The sequence below is a fragment of the Ascaphus truei genome, chromosome 2, assembly GCF_040206685.1.
Source record: "Ascaphus truei isolate aAscTru1 chromosome 2, aAscTru1.hap1, whole genome shotgun sequence".
Classification (NCBI taxonomy): domain Eukaryota; kingdom Metazoa; phylum Chordata; class Amphibia; order Anura; family Ascaphidae; genus Ascaphus; species Ascaphus truei.
In genome coordinates this window covers 387,193,625-387,208,982 of record NC_134484.1, presented here as the reverse complement: position 1 = coordinate 387,208,982, position 15,358 = coordinate 387,193,625, and the positions used below count along the sequence as shown (strand labels likewise).

At 40.7% G+C, this 15,358-nt stretch overlaps 1 protein-coding gene across 6 annotated transcripts in view; it reads right to left on the bottom strand.

Annotated features, from left to right (window-relative positions):
- The window catches only part of CRPPA (CDP-L-ribitol pyrophosphorylase A), a 366,238-nt gene that overhangs the window by 117,559 nt on the left and 233,321 nt on the right, over nt 1-15,358 (bottom strand). Inside the window, exon 10 of one of the 6 annotated variants that reach the window (XM_075587217.1) lies at nt 7,470-7,779. The exons of the other annotated variants lie outside the window; for them this stretch is intronic. Coding sequence (XP_075443332.1) covers nt 7,750-7,779 — 30 coding nt within the window. The 3' untranslated portion in view covers nt 7,470-7,749. Of the gene's footprint in view, nt 1-7,469; nt 7,780-15,358 lie in introns of those variants that run through there. 6 annotated transcript variants of the gene reach the window in all.

Here is a 15,358-nt window from a genome sequence, read left to right as displayed (position 1 = left end):
ACATTGCCACTATACATGGTATCGGAGGCAAGAGGCAACGACCGGGGGGCGTGGTAGAGGCATGGCCATGAGCGATTCGCCCTCATTTGTTGAACCGCTGATGTCACGCGCCGGTCGCCTGATAAATCAATTTACATTAACTTCAGGGATTTCTGTCGTGCCGGCGCCTACTATAGGTGCACGCAACAAATTAAATAAACTTGTTTTGACACAAATTTGCGTCGCTGTCACCGTAGCCAGGACTATAAGCGCGGCCTAATGCAGTTAACAACATAGCAACCATTATACATTAAAAATAATTAAAAAGGATATAGAGAGTAAAAATAAGAAAACATTTAGTAAGTAATATCTACCAATTTCTTAAAAAACAAAACAAAAAAAACTCATATAGTATTTGGAATTAAATGTTGCCATAAACATGAATTACCTTCCCATTAGATGGGAGTAAAACAAGAGTGGCAATCCCCATTGTAGTTGAAAACAGACATTTTCAATTTTTCAAAAACACTTGAAAAATTAGACAATTAGAATATTTTTCAAAGGTGTATTAACCATTTAATTTCACATGCCGCTGTGACATCGCTATGCTGCGGAAGAGGGTCATCGCCGAGCCAAGCAGTGGTAAAAAAGTAAGTCCACCACTGGGTATGATACCTTTTATTGGACCAAGAAGTAGTTGATATTACAAGCTTTCGAACCTCTCAGGATTTTTTATCGGTTTACCCGATGAAAGAAGGACCCTGAGAGGTTCGAAAGCTTGTAACCTATCAACTACTTGTTGGTCCAATAAAAGGTATCATTCCACCTACTGTATTCCCTCACCCTCCTTTGTTACTACATGGAAGAAAGGAGCAACACTGCTTCTTTGTCTACTACTGTAAGTGGGACTGAAATGTCAAAACTGGTGATCACTTTTTATAAACATTGTACAAACCATTAAATGCATTTGCGAACTAATCAATACTCATAAGTAATATTGAATAACTAAAAAAAATCTACAGTACATTTCATCTTGTCGTTTTGCCTGGGTGGGGAATTCCAGGACTTATCTTTAAATATGCACCCTGTCCTTCCCATTTCAATGTGTTCTTCTGATATTAGAGAAGAAAGGATGGGGGTACAGTATGTACTGAGGTGTCAGGTTGTAACTTGAGGTGCTAATGTGAACAAAGCGTTGATACTGTATATTGTTTCAAAATGTTATATCTGTACATTTATTCGAATTTCATTGTATGAAGTTAAAATAATACAATAATAAATGTTAGATTAAAAAGTTTAGGGATAGTGAATGTAAATTGAGTGAAATCTCTTTCAAGCTGTAGTAAATGTTGAATGTTAAATAATCTTTTTATTTATTTTTACATTTTCTAATAAATCTCCGACTTGTTAAAGGCTTATTAAAAATATATTATTCACCAAGCTTGAATCGGCAATTGCACAGCAAAATAATTTGGTGCTGGACGGAGCCTGTACATATTAAGCCAACGGTAATGAGGCAATTTGATGACATTATAGCAACAAGGATCAGACATAAATCCATGTTCAAGACTTAAAAATACGGTGATATATTTGCATATGGTTACTTCAGTATTACAAAGCAACCAATTCCATTTTGTGCTGGAGTTCTGTTTGAACTGATCCGCACCACAATAAGTATTCACTAATGAAAGAAAAAGAAAATGCTATACAGGCATACCCCGATTTAAGTACACTCACTTTAAGTACACTCATGAGTAAGGACATATCGCCCAATACGCAAATGGCAGCTCGCGCATGCGCCTGAACAGCAATACCGGCTCCCTACCTGTACTGACGCTGTGCACAAGTGGGGAGACTATACAGCCTGATACAAATGCGTTATTTACATCAGTTATATGACGATTGCAGTATAGTACATGCATCGATAAGTGGGAAAAAGATAGTGCTTCACTTTAAGTACATTTTCGCTTTACATACATGGTCTGGACCCATTGCGTACGTTAATGCGGGGTATGCCTGTAGATTTTTGTTTTAAGATCATAATTGTAGCATCAGTATAACTCTTGGAAAGCTTGAATAGTCAGCAGGTTGAATGTGTATCTGGAACTCCAATGGTAAAGCCAAAATGTGTATTGTACTCGACTTACCTTGCTGCATCTGAATTAAAACCTCTAGAAGTGCATAAGTTTCAAGACAATGCAGTCTGCTCGTAACCTAAAACCCAATACTGAATATTACAATGATTAATTCTGCCTGTTTTTTCATAGGTATAAAAACAGGATAGATACACTGGAGGCTAATTTTAACAGAGACCTGTGCCAAAGTACACAACTTGACGGCATGACCTATTTGATACAGAAGACTAATGATTTGACATAACCCTGTAATGAGGAGTTAAACACTGCATGTACATGTAGTCCTCCTATCCAACGTTTCACTTTACAACGAATGGCATATCCAACGCTTTACAATGCAACCCTATGGGCCGTTTTTAGACGCTGGAATGCGTTATCCGACGCCTGAATGAGTTGTCCAACGCTCACTGCCACTGATTAACATGGGACTCACTTTACAACGGTTTCACTATCCAACGCTACTTCCAGAACGGATTCCGTTGGATAACCGAGGACTGCCTGTACCTTTTCTTTGGCATATTACTGTACACCCAGATGTTCTACATCTTTGCACTTTTTATTACCATTGTATGATGCTTAAATGGAAAAAAAGCACATAAGAGGTTGGGTGGGTCTATTTGAGACTTTTAAAGTGCTGTAATTTTTTTTTCTTGTTATATATTTTTTTTATTTATAAAATGTTTTAACAGGAAGTAATACATTGAGAGTTACCTCTCGTTTTCACGTATGTCCTGGGCATAGAGTTAAGATGACAAATAATAATAGGATGTATAGTCTATGCCACAGTTTCACCAACTATATTATAAGAGAATCCATTTAAGAAAACAAACTAACCAGAAGGGGAAAAAAAAGCTTTTTTTCCCCGCCTCCTAAATGTGTAATCCCATCTGTTCAGAGCTTGGCATCCAAGTACCGTATTTTACAGTTTCAGCAGTGTTGGAAAGCATAGGAATTTTGAGAATAGTCCAGCATTCCAACTCCAGATTTCAGAGGGCTAATGTGGTCACGGTCTGTTTGCCTCTCTCAGCTACTTCAAGGATCTATATCCTCAACAGTAAAGGAATCAAGGTGGTTTCATTTAACAAAACAAGTTAAAAAAAAAAAAAAACAACAGTCTCTCTGCTCTGCACTTTTAGGTTAGCACAGCAATATAAAAAAAGAAACAGTGGCTTTATTGGTGTAAGCTTTTCAGCACATGCACTACCCCATATCAATAGGCAAATGATACTACAAGAATTACCTCCAATGAATAAGCCTGAAAATGAAATCTATGTGCAGTACATACGCTTTTTTTCCAAACCTCTTTACTAAATCAACAAAATTAAAATACTAAATATACAACTGCACTGTACTGACTAATGTATTCACATCCTTCAGGGGGGCAAGAGAGAGATACAAAGATAAGGCCTGGGACCTAGTAAGCACTTAGGTGCTGCTGCTCGCTCTTGCTTGCTACCGCTCGCTCTACCAGGAGCTTTTTGCTGTCCTGGCAGAGGAGACATCAAGCGCGCTTGGGAGGCGGGTATCACTGTGTGTGTCACTTGGTAGCTGTTAGTGTGTGTGTCACTTTGAAGTGGTCTGTGTGTTTGTGTGTCACTGGGGAACCTGTGTGTGTGTGTATATGTGTGTGTGTGTGTGTGTATACTGTATTATATAATATTTTAAAAATTAAAAAAAAAAAAGACATGTGAGAATAAATTATTTATTAACATTGTGCAACTTTGATAAATATATTCACGCTCGCGCGCACACACACACACACACACACACAAACGCACGTGCACACACACGCACACACATGCACACACACACACACACACATACGCACACACACGCACGTGCACACACACGCACACACACACACACACACATCACACACCACACAGACATACACACACCTCTGTGCTGCCTCTGTCTTGTGCCGGACCGGCTGCAGACCCATTGGATGGGAGCGGTCACGTGACCGCTACTCCGCTTCCCCGAGCGGCAAATTTCAAACTTGCCTGTCTCGGGGAAGTTTCTCAGCCTCCGCACGCATCAGCAAGCATGCGGAGGGAGAAACTATAGCCGCGCTGATAACAGATGCAGGGGCTTTGTGCATCTGTTCAGCATGGCTCAGCGACGCTGAGTGCACTATGTCCAGGGCCTAAGGAGATGGGACAGTCGAAAAGGGTGCAAGTACAGTATAGAGTTACATCAGTAATATCAGGCTGGGAGTGAAAATCAAATATATTACGCTCAAAATTATAATGTGGAGTGTTAAAAGTTTCCAATAATACTCAAGGAATTAAACAAATTAAAAAGTGTCAAAAAAAATCAAAAAATATTATTTGAGGATCTTTCCTTATATGTGAGAGAGTTGCTGCTGATCAAGTAGATGGCTCAAACATCAGGAAATAGGAAATGAAAAAAAGAAGAAAAGCGCAAACACTCATAGTGCAGTAAAAAAAAATATTTAGTGAGTTAAAAAAGGTAATATATGGACGGACAACATAAATATTGAAAAAAGGCAATAGGATATAAAAACCGCAATCTCCAAGGGAGCCGAACCCTCGTATGGATGCCCGGTTGGGCTGATGGGAACAATACAGGTGAGCGACGACACAACCACTGTATTAGTATAGATATCCACTCTGGTATGGAAAGCTCCCACTCCAAGCCTCATGCACCCCACGCTCCATTCGACCAGGTAGGGTAAAGATGGCTTCACCTTCGATCAGTGAGCGAATTGGATATTCCAACTCAATACCTTGACGCCGTTAGGATTAAATGAGAATCTTGATATTCGTTCCTTAACCACTAGGGCATAACCAGTTGATTATTTTTTATTAAACTTTTATTGTTAGTAAAACCTGTTCACACTATGGTAATACCCAGTGGTTGGCATTGTCTTTTGCCTGTGCATATATTGCCCATGAATTGGACACTTTGATTGTATGTATTGTACATTAGGTATTGGAGACCTCTATCGTTACACTGTTGGTCACTTTAATGCCACCTCCCCAACCCCTCCCCTTGTGGCAACTCTAGTTGTTTCTCTCCCCTCTCTCTTCTTGTATCTTAGGGGATTTGTCCCTTGTCTTTTTGAGGTCTATTGAATACAAATCAATCCATTTTATTATGTGAATATGACCTAATCTCTTTTTTGAGCTAACCATTGACCATTTTTGTCTTTGTTCTCTTTTTTCCTCCACAACTATTATCTATATTGGACAGGTTCTAATATTTTTTTTTAAACAAGTTTTTTTTTAAAAACATTTTCTGAATGTTTGTATTAAATCATCCGTTGCTTTAAGCAGCTTTTTTTAATTAATTATTTTTATAAATAGTATTTGTGAATAGAATGGTAATTATGTTAGTAGAGCAACATAATATGTAATGTATTATTACAACCAATACTCCTTGTTCCCATTAAAATATATGTTTTTTGACCAGTACTCCTAATATTATATACCTTTCTGATGCTTGCATTAACAAATCAGTTGTACAGTATGTAGCAACACCTTTTATTCATTACACCTGTAACACCAACCAATCCCTGCTTACAGAGGGATTGAAATAGTACACATTACCAATACTAAATCTTACCCTGATGAAGTAGCGTCCGCTACGAAACACGTTGGATGATAATTGTGTACCTGCCTAGCCTCCACCTAATTTCATGTGTGGAGCTACAGTATAGGCTCAATATTGGACCACACATCGGACTTCACTATCAGACCCTGTTTGAAATTCCCCTTGTGTCTTTGGCTGTTTCTGGGTGGTGACATCACTCACAAGCGCTTCAGACAGAGTCGCTCACCGATCAAAGGTGAATCCTTCTATACCTACCTGGTCGAGTGGAGCATGGGGTGCGTGAGCCTTTGACCGGGAGTGGGTACTTTCCCTACCGGAGTGGAAACCAATACTGCTGCAGTGGTTGTGTCGTCGCTCATCTGTATCGTTACCATCAGCCCAACCGGGCATCCATGCGTGGGTCCGGCTACCTTGGTGATTGCTGATGGTTTTTTTTTACAATATTGCCTTTATTCAATGTTTATGTGGTACACTGGCGACACACTTTATTCGAGCTCGGCTAGTCCCACGAATTCGGGTATACTCGGGTGTATTGAGGTTTGTGACTGTTTTCTGCCCGAGTGCATTGCGTTATTTTCCAGGCAGGGATTGAAGCATTTTATTCCCGCTGGCTGCAATACTGCACAGTATATATATATATACTGCATTACAATTCATGAATTTATGCCATCTGGTAGACACGCGAAGCATTGCAGCCTATTAAATCCTAATCATTATCATTTAACAGATCAGCCGCCCGTCAGCCAGGCATGAAACATGGCTGGGAAGGCAAACGCAACGGGGCTTGTCAGAGGTGAGGAGCGGCGCATTCCAGGTATCTGCCAGGTACATACTGGGTATTTGCTCGAATAAAGTGTGTCGCAGCAGTATGTGCATACCTTTAAACCTTTACCTTTATAACTCACTAAATAATTTTTGTTACTGCACTATGAGAATTTGCGCTTTTCTTCTTTTTTTCATTTCCATGAGGCTGGGAGTGATGGACACAAGGAATGAAAGCAATGAAAGAGTTACCAAATTTAAATGCAGACCTTGATTTTGTAATATTATCGAGCCAATGATTGTGATTATTATTTGTGCTTTTGTAATGCTGTGCAAGGTTTTAATTAAAAATACAGTATGTTCTCATTCCCAAAGTACTGTTACATGCTGTGTCCTCCAAATATCTTACAACTGCAGCTCATACAGTATTTTACTTTGAAACATGAAGGTGACTAATTATCAAGAAAAGTGTGAGGATATGAGACAAAAGGTTCATGTGCAGATGTGACCTACATCACTTGACATTACACCAGGACATGTTATGGTAATCTGTGAAATGCTCTGCCAGCATTACCAGAGAAAGGATATTTCAAGAAGCTATATGTGGTACTTGTAGGCCATGTTACCATTATGTCTCTTCCAAAGACTTTTCAGAATTTGTGCTTTTTACCCATGTACTGTAGTTCAAAGCTGCATAGGAGCTATTCATAGAAAAAAAATTATAGTGTACATAGGTTTCTTCAAGTATAAGGTGGAAGAACAGTTTAAAAAAAACCCCACATACATATAAACAGTGTGTGTGTGTGTGTGTGTGTGTGTGTGTGTGTGTGTGTGTGTGTGTGTGTGTGTGTGTGTGTGTGTGTGTGTGTGTGTGTGTGTGTGTGTGTGTGTGTGTGTGTGTGTGTGTGTGTGTGTGTGTACAGTTAGGTCCGGAAATAATTGGACACTGATACAAGTTTTGTTATTTCAGCTGGGTACCAAAATAAATTCAGGTTACAATTATAAAATGAATATGGGCTTAAAGTGCAGTCTATCAGCTTTAATTTGAGGGTATTCACAACCAAATTGGAGGAAGGGTTTAGGAATTACATCTTTTTAATATGTAGCCCCCTCTTTTTCAAGGGACCAAAAGTAATTTGACAATTGACTCAAAAGCTGTTTCATGGACAGGTGTGGGCTATTCCTTCGTTATTTCATCATCAATTAAGCAGGTAAAAGGTCTGGAGTTGATTCCAGGTGTGGCATTCGCATTTGGAAGCTCTTGCTGTGAACCCACAACATGCGGTCAAATGAGCTCTCAATGCAAGTGAAACAGGGCATCCTTAGGCTGCAAAAAAAAGAAAATCCATCAGAGAGATAGCAGGAACATTAGGAGTGGCCAAATCAACAGTTTGGTACATTCTGAGAAAAATAGAACGCACTGGTGAGCTCTGCAACACAAAAAGGCCGGAAGTCCACGGAAGACAACAGTGGTGGATGATCGTAGGATCCTTTCCATGGTAAAGAAAAACCCATTCACAACATCCAGCCAAGTGAAGAACACTCTCCAGGAGGTAGGCATATCATTATCCAAGTCTACCATAAAGAGAAGACTTCACGAGAGCAAATACAGAGGGTTCACCACAAGGTGCAAACGATTCATAAGCCTCAAGAATAGAAAGGCCAGATTAGACTTTGCCAAACAATATCTAAAAAAGCCAGCCTAGTTCTGGAACAGCATTCTTTGGACAGATGAAACTAAGATCAACCTGTACCAGAATGATGGGAAGAAAAAAGTATGGAGAAGGCTTAGAACATCTTTTTTCTCCCCTGTGCTTTTCCCTTGGTATAAGTTTTATTCATTTTTTTCCTAGACACCATTGCATGTGTTTAGGTTTATTAAATGTTATATTTTTCCCTGTGCATCTAGATGTAGTGATCTTTAGCTAGCAAGGGTCTTTTACTTTAAGGGTTTTTTCTGTGTATCTAGTAGCTTAGTTTTTGTGTAATACCTTTATTATTTGGACACATCCTAGTTATTAGATTATCAGTTAGCATTTAATATATATTTTTCAGTGAGTCAATGTTTGTCAATGTTTGTTATCTTTTTGGAGCTGCCATTTGTGTGTTTATGTTTTTAAGGTAGTACTCATTGCTGTTCTAATAATAAAATCTTTTTCATTTTCTGCACTTGAGGAGCATCCAGTACTTTTCACTACAGTTTTACATTAATATTCTTGTGGTATAATTTAGAGTGCTATTTAGGGGATTGTCTTAGTTCTTCTTTGTGTGTGTTATATATATATATATATATATATATATATATACTGAGTTAAGTTATGGTGAGTAAAAAAAAGTGACAAAAACCCTCCACAGCAAAGCATATAGCAAATGTAAATATACTGTATGCACATTTGCATGTCATAGGCAGGTCTTGTAGACCTGCCTAAGACATGCAAATGAGCATACAGTATATTTACATTTGCTATATATATATATATATATATATATATATATATATATATATATACAGATATATATATATATATATATACACGCACATAGAAAAGACGCGCGTGCGCGTATATATATATATACACGCACATAGAAAAGACGCGCGTGCACCATAGATGCACTCCGAGATGCACTCACAAGAGAAGGTAGGTTAAAGTATTTAGAAAGTATACTCATGGTCACTGGGACAGAGCAGTTATCTGGGACCAGAACGCTGGATGCAAGGATAGAAAGTGGCAGGTGTAGCTGGATGCCAGAAATGTAATGGATAATGTCCAGGAACAGTGTCAATCCTCAGGTGAGTGCTGCAACAATTATGACCAGCAGGTAACAAAGTCAATGTCAATATTCAAAGTGCTCACACCTTTTTCCGCATGTCTCCACAAATGCAATGCACAGTAACTCCTTGTAATACATCTGTTTCTACTTTATTTCTATTTTTATCATAGTTGGCACATAGAGATATACTGTATACATTATTATACTTTTATACTACTGTGTGGGTGTTTCACATAAACACTATAACTGCAAAACATTGCAAATGCAAAGTGATTAGTTTATTCTGCAATATGCACAGTATTCAGTGTTCACATTAGTGCTGGGGGATTTGGCTACACTATTAACTGGATGGATGTATAGAATAGACAAAGCAGTCCCCCTCCCCCATTTCAATTCTACCAAGCAGAAAACGCTATCCTGGGCGAAATACCAGTGGCCAAGGTCTCTTCTCGCTAATTACCCTCCTTTCCCTCATGTGTAGAGAAACGCAGCCCTACCCCCACCCCCACCCATATCCCTCTGGCCGCCTCGGTTTCCTGCACCCTCCTGAAATTCAAATTCCAATTCAATGCCATGCATAGCCTATGCGTTCCATAGACACGCATGCGCATACAAAGCATAGACAACCCCTGAAGCATTTTTCTTCTCTAAAAAACAATCTCACAATTATTTAACATTTGAACATGTAAAAGAGACAGCAATAAGATGTCAGTTGTCTATAAGATTGTATTATTGTAGTATTTAAAACATTTCTATTGTTGTCATAATTTAATTCTTGTTTTCATTCATGTTTTGCAGGTATGTTGGGCTGATGAGCATCAACACCGTGTTCATGCAGGAATCATATCCAGCGATACTGTCAGGTAATGTTAAGTAATTCATGCATCTATATCTTTTTGGGACAATACCACTAATACCCATACTACACAGAAAATCATTCAAATCAGGTCCCATAGAAACACACTCGTACCACACAATGTAATTCTTTCTTGCACTACACTACGGTATTTCTTCTTGATTATTAATATACAACATATTCTCTTTACAGGTGAAAATGTCCATGCACCAGCCCGAAGAAGATGCCGATTGAAGAAGATTGTACATTTGCAAGAAGAGCAAATACATTTGTATTATTGTGTTTTTCCTAAAATCCTTTACTGTAATCTATAAAAAGTATTTTAAAATATGAAATATTTTTATGTCATATGAAGTTTTTAGGGGAATAAGTGGAACATATCGCATAGTACAAAATGAATGGGAATAAGGGACGGGTTACATTGCATTTAGATTTTAAAGAGACACTAGCGCTTACTATAATTTCTGCGGAGTATTGCAACCAACACTAAAACTACATTTTCCCCTGATGCTACACATTCGCAGTCAGCTGCGAGCAACCAAAAAATGATCGGGGCGCATACTCTATCCGCAAGACAAACGCGCCAGTAAATTATGCTATATCTGTGTAATATATACATATAAATAAAATAATAAAACAGCCTGTGTCTGTCTGCCTGTCAGAGCCACAGCTCCAAAACCATGAAACCAAGAGGCCTGAAACTATGCAGGCATACTGCATGACGGGAACCCCAAGGTGTGCACCAGGGTGTTCTTTTCTATTTATTTAAATGCATTAATTCTATTAATTGTAGGAGTTATTAAAATGTTCTATTTATAAAAGCCAGTGGGTGTTGTACCTGGCAGGCTATGTATCTGGCACGTGACATCATAATGCACATAGCCTGATGGAAAATAGGGAGAGTCAGAGTTAAAAAAGATGTGTGTGCTGTGCACGCGCATAGTAAGTGAAACTTCTTTGTCTTTTGTCACAATTTTGTCACAGAAATTGTATTTGTAAGAATTATATTTTTAATGAAAAATAAAAAATACTATTTCAGTGCCAAAACGCAAAGAAGTTTGACTTAGAACACGTGTTTTAGCTATTTGCACTTCTATATTTATTGTAACTGGGAATTCCGTGTGTGTGCGTGTGTGTATCAGTCAGTCAGTCCATGTGTGTCAGTCAGTCAGTGTGTGTGTGTCAGTCAGTGTGTGTGTGTGTCAGTCAGTGTGTGTGTGTGTGTCAGTCAGTGTGTGTCAGTCAGTGTGTGTCAGTCAGTGTGTGTGTGTGTGTGTGTGTGTGTGTCAGTGTGTGTGTGTGTGTGTGTGTGTGTCAGTCAGTGTGTGTGTGTCAGTCAGTGTGTGTGTCAGTCAGTGTGTGTCAGTCAGTGTGTGTGTCAGTCAGTCAGTGTGTGTGTGTGTGTGTGTGTGTGTGTGTGTGTCAGTCACTGTGTGTGTGTGTGTGTCAGTCAGTGTGTCTCGCTCTGCTGGGGATTGTCTGAGTCCCCCGTCCCTGAGCCAGCCCCCCTCTCTCCTCCCCTCCGGCGGAGGTATGGAGTGTGTGTATCAGTCAGTCAGTCCATGTGTGTCAGTCAGTCAGTCAGTGTGTGTGTGTATGTGTGTGTGTGTGTGTGTGTGTGTGTGTGTGTGTGTGTGTGTGTGTGTGTGTGTGTCAGTGTGTGTGTGTGTCAGTCAGTGTGTGTGTCAGTCAGTGTGTGTGTGTGTGTGTGTCAGTCAGTGTGTGTGTGTGTGTGTGTCAGTCAGTGTGTGTGTGTCAGTGTGTGTATGTCAGTGTGTGTGTGTCAGTGTGTGTGTGTGTGTGTGTGTCAGTCAGTGTGTGTGTGTGTGTGTGTGTGTGTCAGTCAGTGTGTGTGTCAGTCAGTGTGTGTGTGTGTGTCAGTCAGTGTGTGTGTTTGTGTCAGTCAGTGTGTGTGTGTCAGTCAGTCAGTGTGTATGTGTGTCAGTCAGTGTGTCTTGCTCTGCTGGGGATTGTCTGAGTCCCTCGTCCCTGAGCCAGCCCCCCTCTCTTCTCCCCTCCGGCGGAGGTATGGAGATACGGGGGAGAAATGTCTGAGCTTTCGCTTTCTGAGTCCCCCGGCTTGGAGCCAGCCCCCCTCTCTCCGGCATGGCAGCGGGCGTGTGGAGGGAACGGCGGCCGTTAGGAGCGGAGCCGGCGGCAATACATATGTCAGTGGCCATGTGGGGGAAGCGGCGGCCGTTAGGAGCGGCGCCAGCGCTATCGCCGCCGCCGCATGTGACAGCGGGCGTGTGGGGGGAGCGGCGGCCATTACGTGACGTAATTTCCGTCTCCATCTCTCCAGTTTTGTCCCATCATGACTAGGTGCCACTAAAGAAGTTTTACTTCAAAAAGTTTAGACAGAAAGCAGATGAAGAAAGAAAATTTGTTGACACGTGAGGAGAAAGCAAGAACGGTGGAGAAGAGAGGCAGAAATAATTGGTGAGAAGTTATTAAAGGAAAGATGCGGTGGAGAGAAGGTGGGGGAGAAGAGACGGAATGGACGAAGGATGGAGGGGGGGAAGAGAGAGAACAGGGGGAGGGGGGAGGAGAGAGGGAAAAAGGGGATGGGGGGGGCGGAAAAAAGGGGAGGGGGGGAGAGAGGGAGAAGAGTGAGAAGGGTGAGGGGGAGGGAAGAGAGAAGGGGGAGCGGAAGAGAGAATGGGAAAGGGGGAGAAAGGAGAGGGGGGAAAAGAGAGGGGGGAGAGAGAGAAGGAGAGCTAGAGAAGGGGAGAGGGGTGACAGAAGGGTAAGGTTGAGAGACAGAAGGGGGAGAGAAAGAAGAGAGAAGGGAAGGAGAGAGAGAAGGGGGAGAGATAGAGAAGGTAGAGGGGGATAGAAAAGGGGGGGAGAGAGAGAAGGGGAGAAACAGAAACGTGTGAGAGAAAAGGAGGAAGAGGAAAAAGGGAGTGAGAGAGTGGGAAAGAGGGAAAGAAAGTAATTTGGATTACTGCAACCTGTGCAAAGCCAGGTACTTTAGGTAGTGTGTAAATATATATATATATATATATATATATATATATATATATATATATATATATATATATATATATATATATATATATATATATATATATATATATATATATATATATATATACACACACATACACACACACACACACATATATATATTTGTTCCCGAAAGATCTGTACATCACAATCTACAATGAACGATCATACAACTCTGGGCAAAATGACCACAACATCTGTGCCTTTAACAATACTAAGTAGTACTATATATCTAAACTCTATTATATATCTTTTTTTGACTCTTCCAATGCTTGCTGAATGTTTAATTTGCAAAGTTATGTTGGGGGTAAGCAATAAATAATAAAAAATAAAAAAACTTCAAAGTTTGTGTAACAGATTTATTTAACAAAGAATATTTATCGGAATAAAACGTATTTAATGAAAACCATATCACCATATGCTTTTGTAAGCATATTTTGCGTAAATACAATGCTATTATAATAACCATCCTTGTTTTAAACATTATTTTGTATTTCTACCTCTATCAATGTCAAAATACCCTATCATCATCAGATTTACGTCACAAATGACAAAATAGTAAAAAATAATAATCTGAAAAGACCACCAACATTGTGTAAATTAGCCCTGAGTTTATATAAAAAAGACTAAAACGTATAAGCAGGAACTGAATGTAATGTTCTGGCAAATAGTTTCATTAAAGTACTCATCATGGTTAAAACAATAGTTCTACTATAGTCCTAGCCCCAGCATATAAATAGTATAAGTAGAACTACAGTATAAAGAAGATGTGAGAAATTTGAGTTGCAAGGCACATTGCAAATGATAGAAATGGTAAATGGTTTCACAATTCTGCCCTCAATGCTGTATTCTATGAATGTATAATAGTGCAGTTTGGTATGTGGGGGTTCATTTGAAAAACTAGTCACTTAGATAGAATTCCAACCTACAGATCTCAGCCTTAGATCCACAAAGCTCTGTTAAGTAACTTAATGGAACATTAACTTAACGTAACGTCATGCTAAGTCGAACCATACAGCAGCGGTGCGCAAAGTGGGGGGCGCACCCCCCCTTGCTCGCTGCGGGGCGCGCGGGGTTTACAGAGGCCACCGCACGCTTCCCGAAGGCATTTAAATTAATGCCAGAGGAGCTGCAGGGCCTGTGGAAACCTTAGGCTACGCTTATAGTGCTGGCGACGGTCGCTGGAAAATCAAATAGAGACGACTTCCAGCAATTGCGACCAATCCGTCGCGCCGTTGCATCGCGCTTACTATAAGCGCACGCGACGGCGGCAATGCATTTGTTTTGCCGCGACGTCGCATCGCTGTCGCCGGCACTATAAGCGCAGCCTTACTTACCTTGATTCAGACGCTCCTGGTGACGCGTCGCCATGGCAACGCAGCGGCAAATGACGCCGCGGGGTCATGTGACGTCACGTTGCCATGACGTGACGTCATGACGCCAGGATGTCTGAATAAGGTAAGAGGTGGAGGGGGGGGGGGGGGAGAGGGGGAAAGCCAGCAGGGGAGCGCCGGGAAAAGAGATTGAGCTCCGTTATAATGAACGCAGGTCATAGCTGAAGTTGGCGTAACTTACACCCAGACCATGAAATAGGTCTTTTACAGGCTCTGGATAAGTGTAAGACCACAGTTACTGTAGGTGGTGTAGGACATTTGGTCACAGCCGTTTCTCCGCAACCAAACCTTCGCCGGCGTTTAGCCGCAAGTGACCTCACCGCAGGAACACTCAGCCACCGCTAGCATCGCGGCTAAGGTAAGTCCCTAACCTTAACCCTTACCCTAAACCGCCCTTAATCTTCACCTTTACCCTAAACCCCTTAATCTTAACCCCTAATTCTAATGCTACCCCCTACCCTGAAAACCTTAATCCCTTACCCTAAAACCTCTCAAATTACCCCTTACCCTAACCATTAAAACCCCTAATGTTAACCCCTACCCTAACCGCTAAAACCCATAAAGTTAACCCCTACCCTAACCCCTAAAGTTAACCTCATAACCTAAAATGTACCTTATCGTAGAAGCGGTTGGTAGCGGAGTGCCCAGTGGCTGTGGCGGAGTATCCTTCGGCGGGTAAACACCAGAGGGGACTTGGTTGTGGCGAGATGGACGTGACCAAATGTCCCACTCCGTACTGTAGGTATGATGTCACTATCATATTGCTATTCACAAGGCTGGTTTCCTCTCCTGTCTTCTCTTTTTTTACTTTAATGAAACAACTATTCAGGATCTGCCTGGAAGTAACGCCACCTTTGGGCAAGACAGGTTTAACA